This window comes from Python bivittatus, unplaced genomic scaffold (genome assembly GCF_059951505.1).
Source record: "Python bivittatus isolate LINGU-HERP-01145 unplaced genomic scaffold, Pbiv_v1 ctg000680_np1212, whole genome shotgun sequence".
In the NCBI taxonomy this organism is placed as follows: domain Eukaryota; kingdom Metazoa; phylum Chordata; class Lepidosauria; order Squamata; family Pythonidae; genus Python; species Python bivittatus.
The window spans coordinates 8,687,467-8,703,959 of NW_028277095.1; the positions used below are offsets into that span (position 1 = coordinate 8,687,467).

General features: G+C 41.9%; 1 protein-coding gene across 1 annotated transcript; it reads right to left on the reverse strand.

Annotated features, from left to right (window-relative positions):
- Positions 1-927: 927 nt before the first annotated feature.
- Positions 928-13,121, reverse strand: SNRNP27 (small nuclear ribonucleoprotein U4/U6.U5 subunit 27). Its single transcript, XM_088151968.1, has 6 exons — positions 13,017-13,121; positions 11,600-11,720; positions 9,614-9,726; positions 8,486-8,565; positions 3,137-3,201; positions 928-1,267 (listed from the first exon to the last, which is right to left on the reverse strand). The coding sequence occupies exons 1-6, from the start codon at positions 13,051-13,053 to the stop codon at positions 1,213-1,215; spliced, it is 471 nt and encodes a 156-aa protein (XP_088008094.1). The 5' UTR covers positions 13,054-13,121; the 3' UTR covers positions 928-1,212.
- Positions 13,122-16,493: the final 3,372 nt, after the last annotated feature.

Consider the following 16,493-nt stretch of genomic DNA (forward strand, 5'->3'; position numbering starts at 1 on the left):
ACATTCCAGTAGCCAAAACAACACCCTGAACTTCTTATGTAGGCTGTTGTCTGTTCATAACCTTTATATCTGTTGGCCTCTAGGTTTGTCTGAGATGAACTTGAGTGTGGGTGGAGTAAATCCCATTACCATTCTAGGTCAAAGGAAGCTGAGCATCTGATTTTAATCTGGATTATACCTCTGCTGAATTAATTACTGAAGCAAACCATACTATTCAATAACAGCACAAAAAGGAAGTCCCGTTTCTACCCAGAATTAAATCCTATTAAATCCCAAACACTTTCCTCCTGATTAGGCATGCTTGCAATTGCAGCACCAAGGATAGGCTTGGGTTATGCCTTTGAAGAAAAAAGTCAGTCCACATTCTCCTCTGTCAACAGCACCCACCACAGACACCTAAAAAGCAGATCCCTCACCATGGCATAAGCGTTGTGCAGCTTCTGTCTGGATTGTGATATCGTGGTTTTCATCCTCCCAAGTTAGAAACCTTTTATCTGTCACAGTCTTACTGCTGGATTTCCATCATTATTCTTAAATTCTACACCAAACTCACAGGGATGCAATTATGCAAATCAAATACCCCAAACAATACCAGTGAATCACTGGAAGAAATTAAGGATATGATGCAAGCAAACAAGGGAATTAATTGAGTTCTTAAGTCAACCACATGCTGGTCTGGGTGCCCTCTGCTGGACAGAGACAAAGAATACAGGCTCTGAAATACAGGCTCTGGCTGCAGAATGAGGGCACAAGAAAAAGTGTCCGGGTTAGATATCATTGTGCTAAGAGCCAGCTGTCTTCCAGGTACTGCTTAGAAAAGAATCCAACAATGTAAAACTTAATTTCTGTAGACATCAACATATTTTAGGAATCAAAGCATTACCCATCAACTTTTGCATCCTGTGTTTTAGGAAAAAGTCAATCTACTTCAAGTTTACTCAAGGAGACAATCAAGATGTTCCTTTTTTAATTTAACTGACAATATTTAAAAGCAGAAACATACAAATGTGGAATAGCAACATCAGAGAAAGCATTTTGTGCAAAACACACATTCAAGAGAAAAAAAATTACCATCTCAGCCTAGGAAATGTAGCTTCAAGGAATTTTCCGCAAAAATGATTCCCTTTTTGGGTGAGAAGATGGAACCTCTTAGCCACACAGAAGGGACTAGAATGAAGGAGTTTTTTTTTATCTGTAACAACTGCAGAGAGATCAGGCAATAAAATCCAGGGGCCTATTGAATCCGCCTTTTCTGTTCATGTACTGCCTGCAACAAGAGAAACAAATGTAAGCAAAGTTTTCCACAGTATCCATCCAATGTTTAATCCAAATTTAACTAGGCACTGCTCATATATCAGTAAGCCATGCATTTTTTAAAATGGGTTTTTATTTGAGAAACAAAGTCAACATTCTCAAAAGAAACAAAATAGGTGTGTTAAGCCTGATATGCTTAACAGACATAATTTCAATTAAAAAAAAAACCCCAAACCACAAAAAACTTCTCCCTCCCCCACCTCCCACACACACACACACACACACACAGAAGAGATGATTTAAGCAGAATCTGAAAGAGCACCACAGTGCACAAGACAGATATACCAGTAGGTTTGAGGGAATATTAAATTGCAGGAAATATAAAAAAACATTCAGATAGATCAAGGAGACAACTCCACTTCCAAATAACCAAATAAAGGCTCCAAGCTGGCTGGTGGCCATATTAAGCTGATCACTACTGGGTGGAAAACAGAGAACAGGGAAACACAAATGGAATAAACTGTCTTGGGGCTGGGCACAGTTAGAACCCTGCATGCCAGGATATTTTGTTACAGATCCCACTTGCCACAATACAGAAGGGTCTGCCAGATGGAAGACTTTCATCAAAATGACAAAAACAGTGTTGTGCTGTTGCAACACAAACTCTGCCCCTTTTGTCTGTGTGTCCGCAGGGTGTGATCATAAAAGTAAGAAGCTGCCATGATGGTGTGATCAAAGCTCTACCCGTTTTCTGTGTATATCACATATGAAGCTTCAATCACACTGTTTTGGCCACCCTCTTGCCATTTTAACCACCCCCTGCGGACACCCGTGTGGGATGTTATGATGCACATCTATCCCTCTGCTTGTGAGTGCTTCTGCCAGAAAAGCAACCCATAGATCTAACATGCCAAATAAAAGGGACCCACAGATTGGGGCAGATCAATACAAGGAAGGATAAAGGAGCTTGGGGGATTTTCTGTGTTTAGGTGCCAAAATAGCTTCATCAGCCTGGGATACTAGAAATTTTGACTTGGGGAAGGGAGTTTTCCTCTGGCTTTTCTTAGGCAAAGATGTTTGGGCCAGCTTCACAGACTAATTTTCACCATGGAGCAATTTCATCTGATTCAGTGGAAGACACACAAAGTTAATCTTAAATTGTTGAAGGCTTTTACGGCCGGAATACGATGGCTGGCGTGGGTCTTCCGGGCTGCGTGGCCGTGTTCTGGAAGTTTTGTTTCCTAACGTTTCACCAGCATCTGTGACCGGCATCTTCAGAGGGCAGGAGCACAGACAGGAGCAGTTGCAGGGGCACAGAGGGAACTGCTCCTGTCTGTGCTCCTGCCCTCTGAAGATGTCGGTCACAGATGCTGGCGAAACGTTAGGAAACAGAACTTCCAGAACACGGCCACACAGCCCGGAAGACCCACGCCAGTCATTAATCTTAAATCAATTAATATTAGCAGGTATAATTTATTAGACTTTCATTCAGGAACTCAAGACAGCACACCTAGCATTCCTTCCCACAATAACAGCCCTGTAATGTAGGTTTGGCTGGGAGGGAGGAACAACCACAAAGTCCTCCAGGGAGCCTCTGTAGTTGAGTGCAGACTAGAATCTGGGTCTCCCCACTCCTACTTGAACACCTTAACCACTACACCTAGCTGTTCTGGAGCAAAGTAAACGATTAGGGAATTCTCCAACGCCTTTCATAAAGTCAGAAACATTTTGTTTCTAAAAAGAGTAAGAAGGAACACAAAGCAATTTTTGCAAGGATTATGTGAATCAAGTGATGCTGAGCAAGCGCTCCACCCTTTGACTTAGGAGGGGCCAGGAGCTCCTGTGCTCACAGGCCAATCTGTGCAAGGGGATAAATGCCAACCTGTATTTCCGTTTCTGTGAGACATTTACAGCATAAGCGTTTACAGATCCTTCTACTTTCTTGCCCTGTAAGACAAAGAAAAAACAGTTACTTTCAAACAACCAAAAGGGTGGCAACACTTGGCTGAAGGAAAAGAGAAACTTGAATCCGAAGGTTTCTTCTCTCACCAATTTCTTCCTCCGTTGGCGGCCCAACATGTTTCATTCCACATTACTCCCAGTTCTCAGACTCAGGAGCAGGTTTGCAGACTACCCAGAAGCCACAGAAGAATGGGAAGGCAGGAGAAGAATTTGCTTATAAGCCTCAGAGGAAAGGCAGAATAATAATGTAATTACATTGCTATGTTTTAAGAAATCTAGTTCCATTTTGTGTTCCTTTTTTTAATATTTTACTTTTTGGAACTCTGCTAACCCTGCTACGAAGCCAAGTGAGTCTAATTGTTCTCAAGCGACTCACCTTCTGATCACTTTTCCCACAACAAGGCATTGCTAGCAAGGAACCTTTGCATGCCAAGTATGGAATCTCTCTCTAGTAAAGGAATCTGCGGATGGATGACGCCATCTGCCCACGTACTAAAGCTGGACCATGACACTGCATCTGCCACCTTGCTTTTTAACAGATGCCACTATTGAGAGGGGGAAGTAACTCAATTCAGTCCTGGCATTCAAAACAACTAAAAGCTGATCTGCATCTTACCACTCTGAGTGACTGGGAGTCAGGTGGCATATGAATTTCATAAGTGATGACGATGATGCATGACCAAGTTGCCCAACATGATTATGGGCTACTGACTCTCAAAGGCAGGAAGGCATGACCAAAAGGCAACCTCCACCCACCTTCTAGTACTCACTACCTTGTGCCAACACAAGCGCTGCTGCTGCCTGTTCGCCTGGTGCACTTCATTTTACTGCCAGCAAACGCCTCCCCTCCAGCTGGCTACTTTGCACCTGTGGCACTCTGGGAGGCTCCCTCTCCTTCAGCCATGGGCTCCTGCCCTCCAGCATCACTGTGTCCTGGGCTGCCTTCCCCTTCTGATGGGACCTTGACCAGGAGATGTTTCAGAGGTTCACTATTTTGTTTCATCTGGGCATTTTTTAAATAAGTGGAACAGTGAAAAGCTGAACCCAAGCTCACCGGTGGAATGGTGAAAAGCTGGCCATTTTTTAAAAACAAGTTCAGGGAGTGCAGTGGTGTGGCCCCTCCCTTTTTTGAACCAGGAGAAACTGATAAGGGCTCTGCCAGTTTTCCCTTCCAGGCAAGTGATAGGGAGAATGGTAAAAGAGCAGGGGAATCCACCGACAATCGGGGCATTAAACAAAAGCCACAACTCACAACAGTCCCAACCACCCAGGGTGTCAGAGTCTGCACACTCATTCCCAAAGTTCTTGGAATCTCTGGAAAAGCCATGTTTGAAGGGCTTCCTTAAAACTTAAGAAGGTGGGAGCTAACCTGATCTTGGGAGGTATGCTGTTCTAAAGAAGGGAGACTGCAACTGAGAAGGTTGGACTCCAGGGCTCCTGAAGCTGACAATTGTTAAGAGAAAGGATCAGAAGGGAGAGCTTACCCTTAGCCTGTCTTATTGGCTAGGCAGAAACCATTGGGAGGTGGTCCTTTTTTAGGTTCTGAGCTCTGTAGGGCTTTAAAGATGATAACCAGCACCAGAAGCAAACTGGTAACTGTGTTCTGAAATATGCAGTTCAAAGGACTACAGCAATTTATATATTCTATACTAGGGATGAGACAAATAAAGACAGAACCAGAAGCAATGGGCTGAAAGTACAGGGAAGTAGATTCGGGTTGGATATGAAGATGAATTCCTGGCGATAAGAGCTGCTGATGGTGGAATAGGCTGCTTCATGATGTGGTGTGTTTCCTTTTCACTGAAAACCTTCAAGCAGAGGTTAGGCAGCCATCTTCTGAACTGCTTTATCAAACCCTGCACCAAGTGGGTGGCTGGACTAAATGATCTCTGAGGTCATTACTTCAAACCTCACAATTCCAACTGGTTGCATGCTTATCAGCAAGTATTAAAGAAGTTGGCCTGTGGAAGGAAAATCCTCTGTAGCCATAAGCTGAAGACACTGATCCATGCCCTGGTCTTTATCTGAAATGGCATTCTCAAAAAATTTAACTGGGTGGTCTCATATCTGTTCAAATTTTGCACTGAAGAACATACAAGCTAGGGGTTTAACAACCAAAAGCTTAATTGTAGCTGGGAAGAGATCACTCTTTTGGACATTATGAGTAACACAGTTACTACCTGGACTATGGAAACCCTCTAATATTTAAAGCACATCAACTTCTCTATATACTGTTCATTAACTATCTTGGTAAGCTTTTTGGGTATGTTAGAGAAAACCATAAATGTTGTGTTATCAACATTTATTTGCAATCTCTACAATAAAACATTATTCAAGAACAATTATTTACCAAACTGGAAATATATGATTTCTAGTTGGAAGAAATGTTACCTATCTTGGCCCCGATGAACTGCAGCTATCAAAATGAATATTTTACTAAGACTAAATTTTCTATATCAAATTATTCCAGTTCCTACTGAGAATAAGGCATTAAACAACTGGCATAGACAAGAAATGAACTGCATATGATCTAACAAAAGGCCAAGGGTTAAATCCAAGAACTTGCAAAATTCAAAAGAACAAGGGGGCTCCAAATTTCAAATTGTACTATCATGACAGCTGCCTAATATGGATTTCAGAATGGATTATATTTCTTTATGACACCGTCACCTTAATGGACAGGGCAGACCTTCCACAGGGGCTGCCTAGATATATTTGGATTGATATACACAGAAATAAACTATTCTGGAGACCATTTAATATTAAGCAACTTACTGAATGTTTGGGATAAATTCAGCAAAAGAATTAAGTCCAGACTTCTCCCCTCTTGCTTCCTTACTGAATGTCTACTTTTATGATGAAAAAAGCACTAAGAAATTTGCTCAATGGAGAAGCAATAATCTGTTCAGATATTATTATTAACTGGACAAAATTTAGATCTCTCATATCATTGGCTACACAGTGCTCTTCCACACTCAATTGGTTCCAAAACTTTCAAATATGCAGCATAGGAAACAGAGAATTATGAAAACAAGGGGGAATATTGAGACTGAATTTGACTGAATTTGAAAATCTTATAATTCATTACTGAACATTTACTGGGCACATTTTCTAATCTATTAGTGAAATATGATTTAGACCTGACCAAGTCAAAGATTGAATAAATAAACGGATGCAAAATACAGTGGGAATTTCAATGGCCAAGAATATTAAGTTTACCTCAAACATAATACTTAGAGAGAATTGGTATAAGTGGTTTGGTTGCTAGTACATTACTCCAGTCATGATTACTACAGTGAGTAACTCCTTTTCCCTAAATAGCTGGAAATGCAATAAACAATTTGGATGCCCTCTATGGAAGAATGGCTAATTAAATGTGGGAATATGCCTTGATCTCTAAGAATAATTTCTTGTTATTCAACTCAACCTGATGTACAATTCAATCTTATTTGGAAACCATTTCTGTACTATAATTCTATATTTGGAATTGTGCCAGATCCCAGATTTGGATTCTAGATGTCATATTTTAATTTGACATATAGAAAGCCAGTTTGGTCTAGTGGTTAAGGCATCAAGCTAGAAAGCAGGAGATTGTGAGTTCTAGTCCCGCCTTAGGCATGAAAGCTGGCTGGGTGACTTTGGGCCAGTCCCACTCTCTTAGCCCATGTCAGACTTGGGCAACAAGCCAGTCGGTCAATTCCTGCGCAACCAATGGATCAACATTCAGTTGATCCAAAAAAAAAAAAAGTGGACCCTGCACCTGGAGGATAGGAAAAGTATTGATGAACTTTGAACTCTGAACTACTCTGGTATTGGAGAAGACTCCTGAGAATACTGTGAACAGCCAAGAAAACAAGTGGATTATTAAACATATCAACCCAGAGTTCTCACTTGAGGCACAAATGACCAGGCTCAGATTATCTTACTTTGGACCCACTACATGAAGTCTGAGCTCTCTAGAGAAGGCTCTAATGCTGGCAAAGGTGGAAGGAAAGAGAAGAGGATGACCAGCAGCAAGGCACACCAATTACAGCAGCAATGGGTGCACCCTTGGAAGACCTGAAGGACCAGGTTGGGGACAGATCTTCCTGGACACAATCTATCTTAAGAGTCGACACTAACTTGGTGGCAAATAATCAATCAATCATAGTTATTGAAATATTGTTAACAAACCCAGGAGTTCCTTGTGGGCAATTAGAGTATCCTGGCCTGCTAGGTTTGCAGTCATGAAAGCTCAGATCTGTAAAAGATGGGTGAAGTTTGAGGTCCTTGTAAGACAGGAATTTATGTTTCTCAGTCACGTAATATGAGAAGATATGTGTTTAAATTGGGTTGGAATAGATTCTCCACAAATAACTTCAAACAGGTTTAAGTTAATGCGTGGTGATCACTGTCCAGGAAGCAATAAATTCTGAAGTTGTCCAAAAACATAGCTACTAGGAATTTCTATATAGTCAAAGACACTCACAGTGACTTCTCACCAGTGTGTAAATTCTCTGTGACAGTCCCACGGTCTGTCCCTTTTAGAATGTTTTAAAGCTGACAGGCTGACCAGGCAGCCCTGCAAAATTACTACACCAATATACCTTTTGATTGGTGTGCTACAGTTGGGGAAGGACTACCTCCCTTTGGTCAGGGAGCCATGGATGAGTAATTTCTTTCATTTTGGTCTTCAAGAGCATGGGAATGATAGAGTGACAACATCAGAGAGCCTTTTGGGTCTCACTTTTTGTTGCTGTACAGTTCTAAAGCAAAACAGATACATTAATCATAGCAGGCTCATTTTGCTTCATATCTATGGGAAAACAATAAGCTGCAGAAAAGGAGCTGCTCTCTTCTGGCCAACTGTACATTAAAGAGGATCTCTGTTGAGGAACTTCAAGTTCTGTGCTTAGAGAAAATGCATATATGATAAGAAGAGTTTCTTTTCCTTTATCGTACTTCTTGGTCCTCCTCCCCTTACATTTTGCACGTTAATTTAAGGGTATCTTTAACTACATGGAAATGGATTCATCAGACTTTATAGCTTGTGATAACTCAGAGGTATTGCTCAAACAACACATGCAAACATCTCTTTGCAAAAAGAATGGTTTGCTCTTTTTGTAAAGCATAGCAGAGTTTCTCAAAAGTTGGATTCAGCACTCACCACCACATTGCATAACCACAGTGCTCCTGTGAACCGCAGTGCAGATATCCGTGAAGCTTGCCACTTTAACAGCAGTTGTAGCTTATATACACATTTTAAAAATTAAGAAAAAAATCTGCTTGCCTTTGTGGAGTCAAATGATGCAAACCCCATCATTTTCATCATTTCAATTTCTTCTTCTGTTTTGCCTTCCAGATCTTCTTCTGCACAAGACAACAGGACATGACAGGGAGATAAAATATCTCATTCCCAACCTGAGCAATATCTAACATCAAGGATATTAAATGTTCCTGAAAGATCCAGGAGCATCAACACAGCAGCAAATTCTAGTCTCAAAAATCAGGGCAACCAAGGGTTTTCCTTTGTTATAGCTAGGCTTATAGCTGGATGGCCACCAGTCTCACCATGGCCTCGTCCAAAAAAGGGATATAGCAATTGGGCCTGAACTGCAAGATCTGGGGAGAGTCTTCTCCAAAAAGGTCACACCACTGTCTCATTCAAGGATGGGGAATAAGTCCTCATTTAAAGAGGCATTGCCCATTTCCTGGGTACATCCAGTTAGATTCTCCTAGTTAACTTTTAACACTATTATGGGTATGGTCTAGAAAAGCATTTATTATTTATTTATTTATTAATAAAATTTATATGGCTGCCCATCTCACCAAAGGTGACTCTGGGTAGTGTACAATAATCCAATAAAACAACACATATATAAAAACAGTCATTCACTGGTCTAATCCCCACAAGCATATTTTCCTCTTCCTCAGGAAACTGATCCCCCGATAGAGTCCCCCATAAACTCAGAAGTTATTGCACTAGGTCCAATGTGTTATATGGCTACTATTTTGTTTCTCGTTTTATCAATTCATATCTTTCTGTTTATGTTGCAAATGGTTTTTACCCTATACATGTAGTCCTGCAATTCTGAACAAAATATTTTCAGAAAAGTGCTCAAAAAGTATACTATCCCATAACCAGTAATCAGAGAGGAATATGCACTGGAAACAAACACAGCTTTATCATAAAAGATAAAGAATGATGTGGAAAGCTTTTAAGGCTTAAGTATAAGGCATTAAGAATTAGCTTTCAGTAAAGAGGCAGGCAGGTGCTCTCCTCTCTCAAAGCAGGAAATGATCAAATTGTCCAATATACATTGCTCAAAGGGATCCCTGTCCTTATATAATTCCAGTGTGCAAAGCAGAGCGTGGAAACCCGGATCACAACAGCAAGGAATGCCATCTGTCTCGTTACCTGTGATTTGTCGCTCTTTGCCTTTGACATCTTTGCTCTCCTTCTTCTCATCATCTCGCCTTTCTTTCTGCCGGGAAGGAGAAGCAGAACTAGATCTATGCCGCCGAGGAGATCTATAATGTCAAACCAGCGCAGGTTTCACTTTAACAGCAAAGAAAATTATGAGATGTATTTGTATTATGAGACAAAACGAAGAGTATTTTCATTATTTGCAAATAACTAGGAAAGGGGTGTTAAAAAAGATGCAACAGATGCATGCTAGAAGTATAACTGTATCCTCATAGACAACTATCACTGTTTTTTCCCTTTTGTGTAAGGATGCGGCAGGAAAAAGAAAGGAGCCAGACACAGCAGCTCAATCAGCCTGTCTGTCACACACATGCAGTCCTTCTTGGGGAGGCCTGAGATAGCACATATCGCGTCTGTTTAATCCTCATAATCTGAAAGCCAGATTACACTGAGGGCTAGAGATTGTTGCATAGACACCCGCTGAGTATCAGGACAGGGATCTCAGCTCAAGCCCAATCCGTGTGAGTTCACACACTCACTGCTATAGAGCTACATAAAGATGTGCTCAGGTGGAGTTTGGTTCTCAGTGAGGACACAGACAGATGGTTTTCTTGGCAATAACATGCAAGTACTTTGCCTAGTGCCTTCCTTGGGGACGCTTTTCAACATCCCAATCTAGCCAGACTATTCTCTGATCTCCCACCCATACCCTAAACAGGCTCTACTCTGATCAGCTTCGAGTTCAGACAAGGTCAGCCCTGTTCTGCCACCTGGTGAGACATACAGACAAGGAGGATGTAGTAATTAAATAAAACTTTTACTTCAGTCCCTGACCAGCATAAAATAACATGAGAACTATAAAAATTTACAGTCATTCCAGTATGGACAGTCTAGCCTGAAAGCTAAGGTAAAATACATAAAAATTAGAATTACTAACCCAAAGTTGTACAATTGTATCACTAAGCTCTATAGATTATTTCATACGTAATTTATATTAATACTATGTAAACTATAAGACAACATAGTACAATATAAAATAGCATGATATGCATTTCTATGTATAAAATGATATGGAAAAATAACTAGCAAAAATATAGCATCCTTGTAGAACTAAACTCTGTATGTTGTAATTAATATTAAAATAATCATCTTGTTATAAATTATCCTATCCCTTTTAGTTGTCAGACCTATTTGTGGGCAATGATAAATATCAGTTAGCTATACTATCAGGATTCACCAAAACCCTTATAATCAACAGTACAGTAAATTGGTAGCCATGATACCAAGCAAAAATTTCCAATTAAATTACAATTTAATAAGTGAACAGATATTAGAAAAACAGTAATCATACAATAGATAGGGGAGAATAAGGAGGACTGTTGGGGGCTGGTAACAGGACACTGTGTCTAAAGCCAGATGTGATCACCTTGTATGTATATTTTGCACACAGAAAAGGCTTTTGCGTCTGGCTACAAATCACATCCAAGGATACAGCTTTCTTCTTGGAATCTCTGGCTACTCCAGAACCATATTTCTCTAAAATGGTGCTCAGGCCTTAATTTGAATATTTCTCCACTATCTTCTTCAAACAACACAAAGCAGACTCTTGCTGGTGATGGAAGGGAGAGCAGTCAAAAACAAAAAAGAAGGGACAGAAAAGCTTAATGGCCAAGATGTGATGCCACTTCCCCGCTCTTTCCCTCCTTTTCTCTTTTTAAAAATAATTGGTAGAATAACCTGAATGGGGCTGTGCAATCCCTAAAGTTTCTTTAGACAGATAAAGGATTTATTTAGAAGCATTTATTTTGATGTTCTTTTTCAAAATTTACATTAGGTGAAGTAAATAATTGTGCTCAGTTATCATTTCCCACAACACTGGTAATGGGCAGGGCTATTCTCCTTATTTAAGCTGCCTAGTATTTATGGAATACGTTAGCCAAAGACGTAGTTGGCTACTACCCGATGTCACTTCCTCACCTGGATCGTCGTCTATGTGGAGAACGAGAACGGCTTCTCCTCCTGTCTCTCTCCCGCGATCTTGATCGCTCCCGTCGCCTCCTCTCTCTTTCACGTGAGGTGGATCTGGAACGCCGACGTTCTTTTTTACAGAGCAAAACAACAGATGCAATAAGTCACCTGGATCAGGGAAGAGGGATGTTTCTCCTAAACACATCACACCCAAAATACCATCAAAACTTAAGCAAATTTGGTCCTACAAATACATTTCTTCCATAATCTTTCCTAGATTATGCTCTTAAACCATTACAAAAATTATAAAATATAACAAACTCTTAACAGCAGGGATATGCAACACTTTCAAGCCAAAGGCCCCATTTGACTTTTAAATGGCACATCCAAGGCCACTTTCAGAATAACAACTCCGCAGACAGTTAAGAAAATGGGTCTGTTCCTAAAGCTTAGCAAAAGGTCCCTGATTGTGCACCTGTGCTTTACAGGCTGCTCCAAAGCTAAACAATTTTTTTTAAAAACTGAGTTCTATGCTTTTATTCTACTCTTCTTCTGTGAAACTTACAGTAGCATACAGAGTGAATTCCAATTTGTCTTGCTTTGAATATGGAACCAAGACATCTTGGAGGGAAGAACACAAAAGATATTTTCCTATCAATCGTGATGTGTCATTTAAACCACTCTATATCCTGCAACTTTCCCTTAAAAATTGATGGCAACAGACCTTCATGATGCTGGAAAAAAAATATTGGTCATAACCCTGGATCAGCTTAGAGAAGAAAGCAAGGCAGCCTTTGATAGTAAAGCTAACACAACTTGATTTTAGTATTACATAGGACTTAGTAACTTTCACATGAAAATTGCAGGAACATGCCTATCTTCAAGAGATTTCAATCAAATTTATGTTGATTTAAACCTTAAATCAAGGGTGAGGGACAATAGAACGGCTCTGCTGCGCCAGACGAAAACAAAGGGCCGTGTATTCTACCCCCCACCCCCCGTCCTACAATCAGAAGCCTCTCGGGGGCAAAGAAGCATTTCGTTTTCTCCAGCCCAGAGCGGCCTTGAGAAGAACTGAGGAGGGATGCGGAAGCATTCGAAGGAGGGGTCTGACCGCCAAACGGCAGGGCACATAATCAGCGACAGGAAGGCGCGTTCCCGCCAAATGCTCTCCGACGCTACATCCAATTCCCTCAGGGGTGGTGGGTTCCCCATCTCTAGATGGGTTCAAGCATCCCTCTGGGGTGCCTGAATGCGGATCCTGCCTTAAGCAGGGGGTGGACTAGATGGTCTCAAGGGCGTCCTCCCGCTCAGCGGAGGGAAGAAGCCCGAGAAGCCAAAGGCCTGCAAAAAGGCGACTCTAGAGGGGTCCCCAGAGGAACCGCCCCCCACCTCCAATTTTTATAGGGCTGCCCGCGAGGCTCACCCCTCCGCGGGGGCGACCTAGAACGACTGCGGCCCATCACGACTCCTTCCCCGCGCCCGGCCGAGGCGAAACGCGCTTCCGGCGTCTGCTCCCCGGAACTTCCGGTGAGGCAGCCCGCTCCTCTTGCGGCTCCGGGGAGAAACAGCCTCCGCGCCGGAAGTTCCGGCGGGGGAATTAGTCCGCGCGTCTGAGTTTTGCGGGGCGGGAGCTGCGGCGGGTTTGGTCAGAAGTAAACCCCGCGGCCCGTGGGCTTGGCTGGGCAGAGGCAGAACCTCCAGCTGGGACCTCAGCGGCCCTAATTCCCAGCGCGCATGACTTTGGGCTGAGTTTGGTGGGAATTAAGGTTTTAGGTGTTTGGAGGGCGCCGTTTGGGGATGGCTGATTCTCATATTATTATTTTATCCCGCCTTGGTAATATATAACTACAGTGACCGTATGCCTTTTATTATAAAGGACAGTCCTTTATTTCAGAAAGCTGTCCTTTATTAGGATATGCGTTTTTGTAAAAATTGTCTTGGTCTTGCTCTTGAATTTTCCTTTGTAAAGCAAAGTTATAACAATTAAAAAAATTTTTTTTATCCTTATGAGCCTCTTTCAGATTTGTCAATTTTTTCCAAGAAAACATGGTCACCATATATATAACTCAAGGCGGTGAACATGGATAATACTCCTTCCTCATCTGCTTTTCCCCACAACCACCACCCTGTGAGGTGAGTTGGGCTGAGAGAGGGACTGGTCCAAAGTCCACCAGCCGGCTTTCATGTCTAAGGCAGGTCCAGACCTCACCATCTTCTGGTTTCTAGGCCAAAACCTTGACTGCTGTACCAAACTGGCTCTCAGTTAATGCCTCTTTCCACCAAAGCCCCAAAGGATGTCTTGGGAGGAGAGCCCCGGCATCCACACTTTAGTTTTCCCAGGATGATCAGCTGGTTTTTCTGGATTTTCACAGGTGGAACTTGATACCACTAGAAACTCTCAATCTTTGGGCGACGACTTGGCTCCTGTACAGCCTTTTCATTGACCACCTTGGCCACAGCTGGTGGAAACTGAAGTTTAAAGTTTCCAGCAGACACGCAAGTCACCTCCTGGGGAAACGCCTATCCAGCTGCCATGGGGCAAATGCTGGAGTTCAATGTGGGGATGGTTTCAGGTCCTGTTGTCACCTCCCTTGATCCCAAATGATCAGAGGTGTTGCTGACACAACGGCCAAGAGGTGCAGCAGGGTGTGGGGCCATGTTCATAGGTTAGAACATTTCTAGCAAGAGTAGATAATGCGCTCAAAATAGCGAGTTATCAACGTATTCAGCATTTTTAAAAGTTTTTTTCCCCCTTAGAAATAGTTATCCATTTTGTAGCTGGAAAGTACTAGTAGAATTTAATTTACTACCTAGCCCACCCAACATTCCACTGCTGAGAAAAATAATCTGGAGAATGGAATTTCCACCAGTAGTCTTTCAAAATAGACTTTTGTGGGCCTGATATTTTAGCTTGTGCTGGTTAAATGCCTTGTGCTGGCTCATATGAAAAACAGAAATTTCCAAAACAATTTGGTATTCTGGTGAAAGTTTATTGGTATATGCTTTTTTTTTTCTTTTTAGAACAATCAGATGAGACGAAAAGCTTTTTAAAGAAGTCTCTTATTCAGACATTCAGCAGTATTTGTTTGGCCTCAACTTTTGGAGCCTGGGGGCAGCCACCACCACCTTGGCAGAAGAGTAACGTTGCTTTACTACCATTAAGTGGCCAAGCAGAAGAATGTGTACCGTCGCCTGCGAGGAGGAACATGCAGCAGCAACAGCAGAATGGCGAAGCGGCACCGTTGGGAAGGGCTCAGCTGCTAACGCACCAAATTCTTTTGAAGACAGCAAATACTCCAGTGTGTGGAAACAAAGTACAGTACAAAAAGGAAGATACGAAATTGCCAAGGAACACAAACCATCAAGAAACAAGTTGCCAATCTAATTTTCTCAAGAAGTGTCATTGTACAGAAAGAAAAATACGTGGTTTTTTGGAGTAACAGATGGAGAGAGGAATCTTGAGTTGCACAAGTGATTGTTTGATAACAAAACGCCAAAGGTGGACTTCACGATGTCAGTCAAAGGCCAAACATGGGGGCTTTATTTACAGAGGGCAACATTAAATAGCACTTTGAAGCAACGATTGTCAGACACAGACATTTAAATTTTTGCAGCTCACTTGACACACACTGTATTATTATTACATTTGCTTCTGGCTGACCTGGGTCTCTGCCTGATAATTGGGGGGTGGGGTGGGGGCGGGTGAAAGACCTTCAGGGTGTTCCTGCCCTTGTCAGAGCTAGAATGTGTTGCCCACCGACTCCTGTAACTCTCTGGGCCACTTTTTCTACTTCTTCATGAAAGATCACTTGAGCGGAGCCAGGGGTTGAACTCAATTTGATGGACATCCAAGGACTTGAGACCAGTTCTGATTCAGCCTGCTCTTAATGTCAGTATGCTGTGGCTTGCTTAACAGTTGAGGTAAACTGCAAAGGAGCTGAACAATGCGATCCAAGAATGAACTGCCTGCTACAGAAAGATAGATCTACCAGTAGTTCTGGTTTGATGCTTGTTAGCTGTACAAGATTGGAAAATGTAGAGAGAGCTGGTCCACAGAATAACTGAGAATCAGACAGCAAACCTATCACTGCCTTTTCTTTGTTTTAGAAACACGGTGTGCTGTTTTTGCAAATTCAGTGTTTCAATATCCTTGAGATGATTAGCTTTACCTCAAAATATGTATATTCTGCAATCACACGTTTTACAGCTGTAAAGAGTGATTTGGGGCACATGATTTTAGCAACACATTTGTCAGGTGTTGCTAAAACCCATATATAGGCCATCATCATGCCTCTCTCATGAGTGGCCTGTGCCTCCTGCCCACCGTTGCCCATTGCACATTTCCAGATCAGCGGTCAAGTCCTCATAGATGGTTCCATCAGCACCAAGTTCATTTGAGAGCAAGAACAGGTGTTGATGGCTGGAAAGCATCTCTTTAGAAGATGGAAGAGGCCCAAGCTATGAGTCCCTGATGGAGGCTCCTAGTTTAAGTTCCAATGTGAACAAGAGACAAAAAGCATTGCTTTTTCATCTGGGATTCCTTACTTGGATAAAAAGTTCTTCTACTGTCAACCCCTTGGAAAAGACAACTCTTTTCTGTCCCTGCTTTGCTTGAGAAACACCACCCACCTTTTCTGGATTAAAGTGAATGCTGTCAGTCAGCTGCATAATGCAGCAGTAATTAAAGTTATTTCAAACTTACACACTTGCATAGTCCTTCCCGCTAACATGAAATAAATGCTTCTAGGAACAGATGTGCGCTTATAAATAATTGCTAAGTTGACATGTAATTACATGGTGAGGATAGCAGTCTTTTTCTCTAACTTAAATACCTCTTCCAAGCCCTATAAAGGGGAGGGGAGGGGTTTAGTATTTAATTACACATTTAAATGCTTGTTAT

Excerpts from the sequence above, each read along its gene's own strand:
- SNRNP27 (XM_088151968.1), bottom strand. The coding sequence starts at position 13,053 with ATGGGCCGCAGTCGTTCTAGGTCGCCCCCGCGGAGGG. Across the intron at positions 3,202-8,485 it reads CATCATTTGACTCCACAAAG|GGCAAGAAAGTAGAAGGATC; the intron begins GCAAGCAGATTT and ends TTTGTCTTACAG. Across the intron at positions 1,268-3,136 it reads TCACAGAAACGGAAATACAG|GCAGTACATGAACAGAAAAG; the intron begins GTTGGCATTTAT and ends CTCTTGTTGCAG.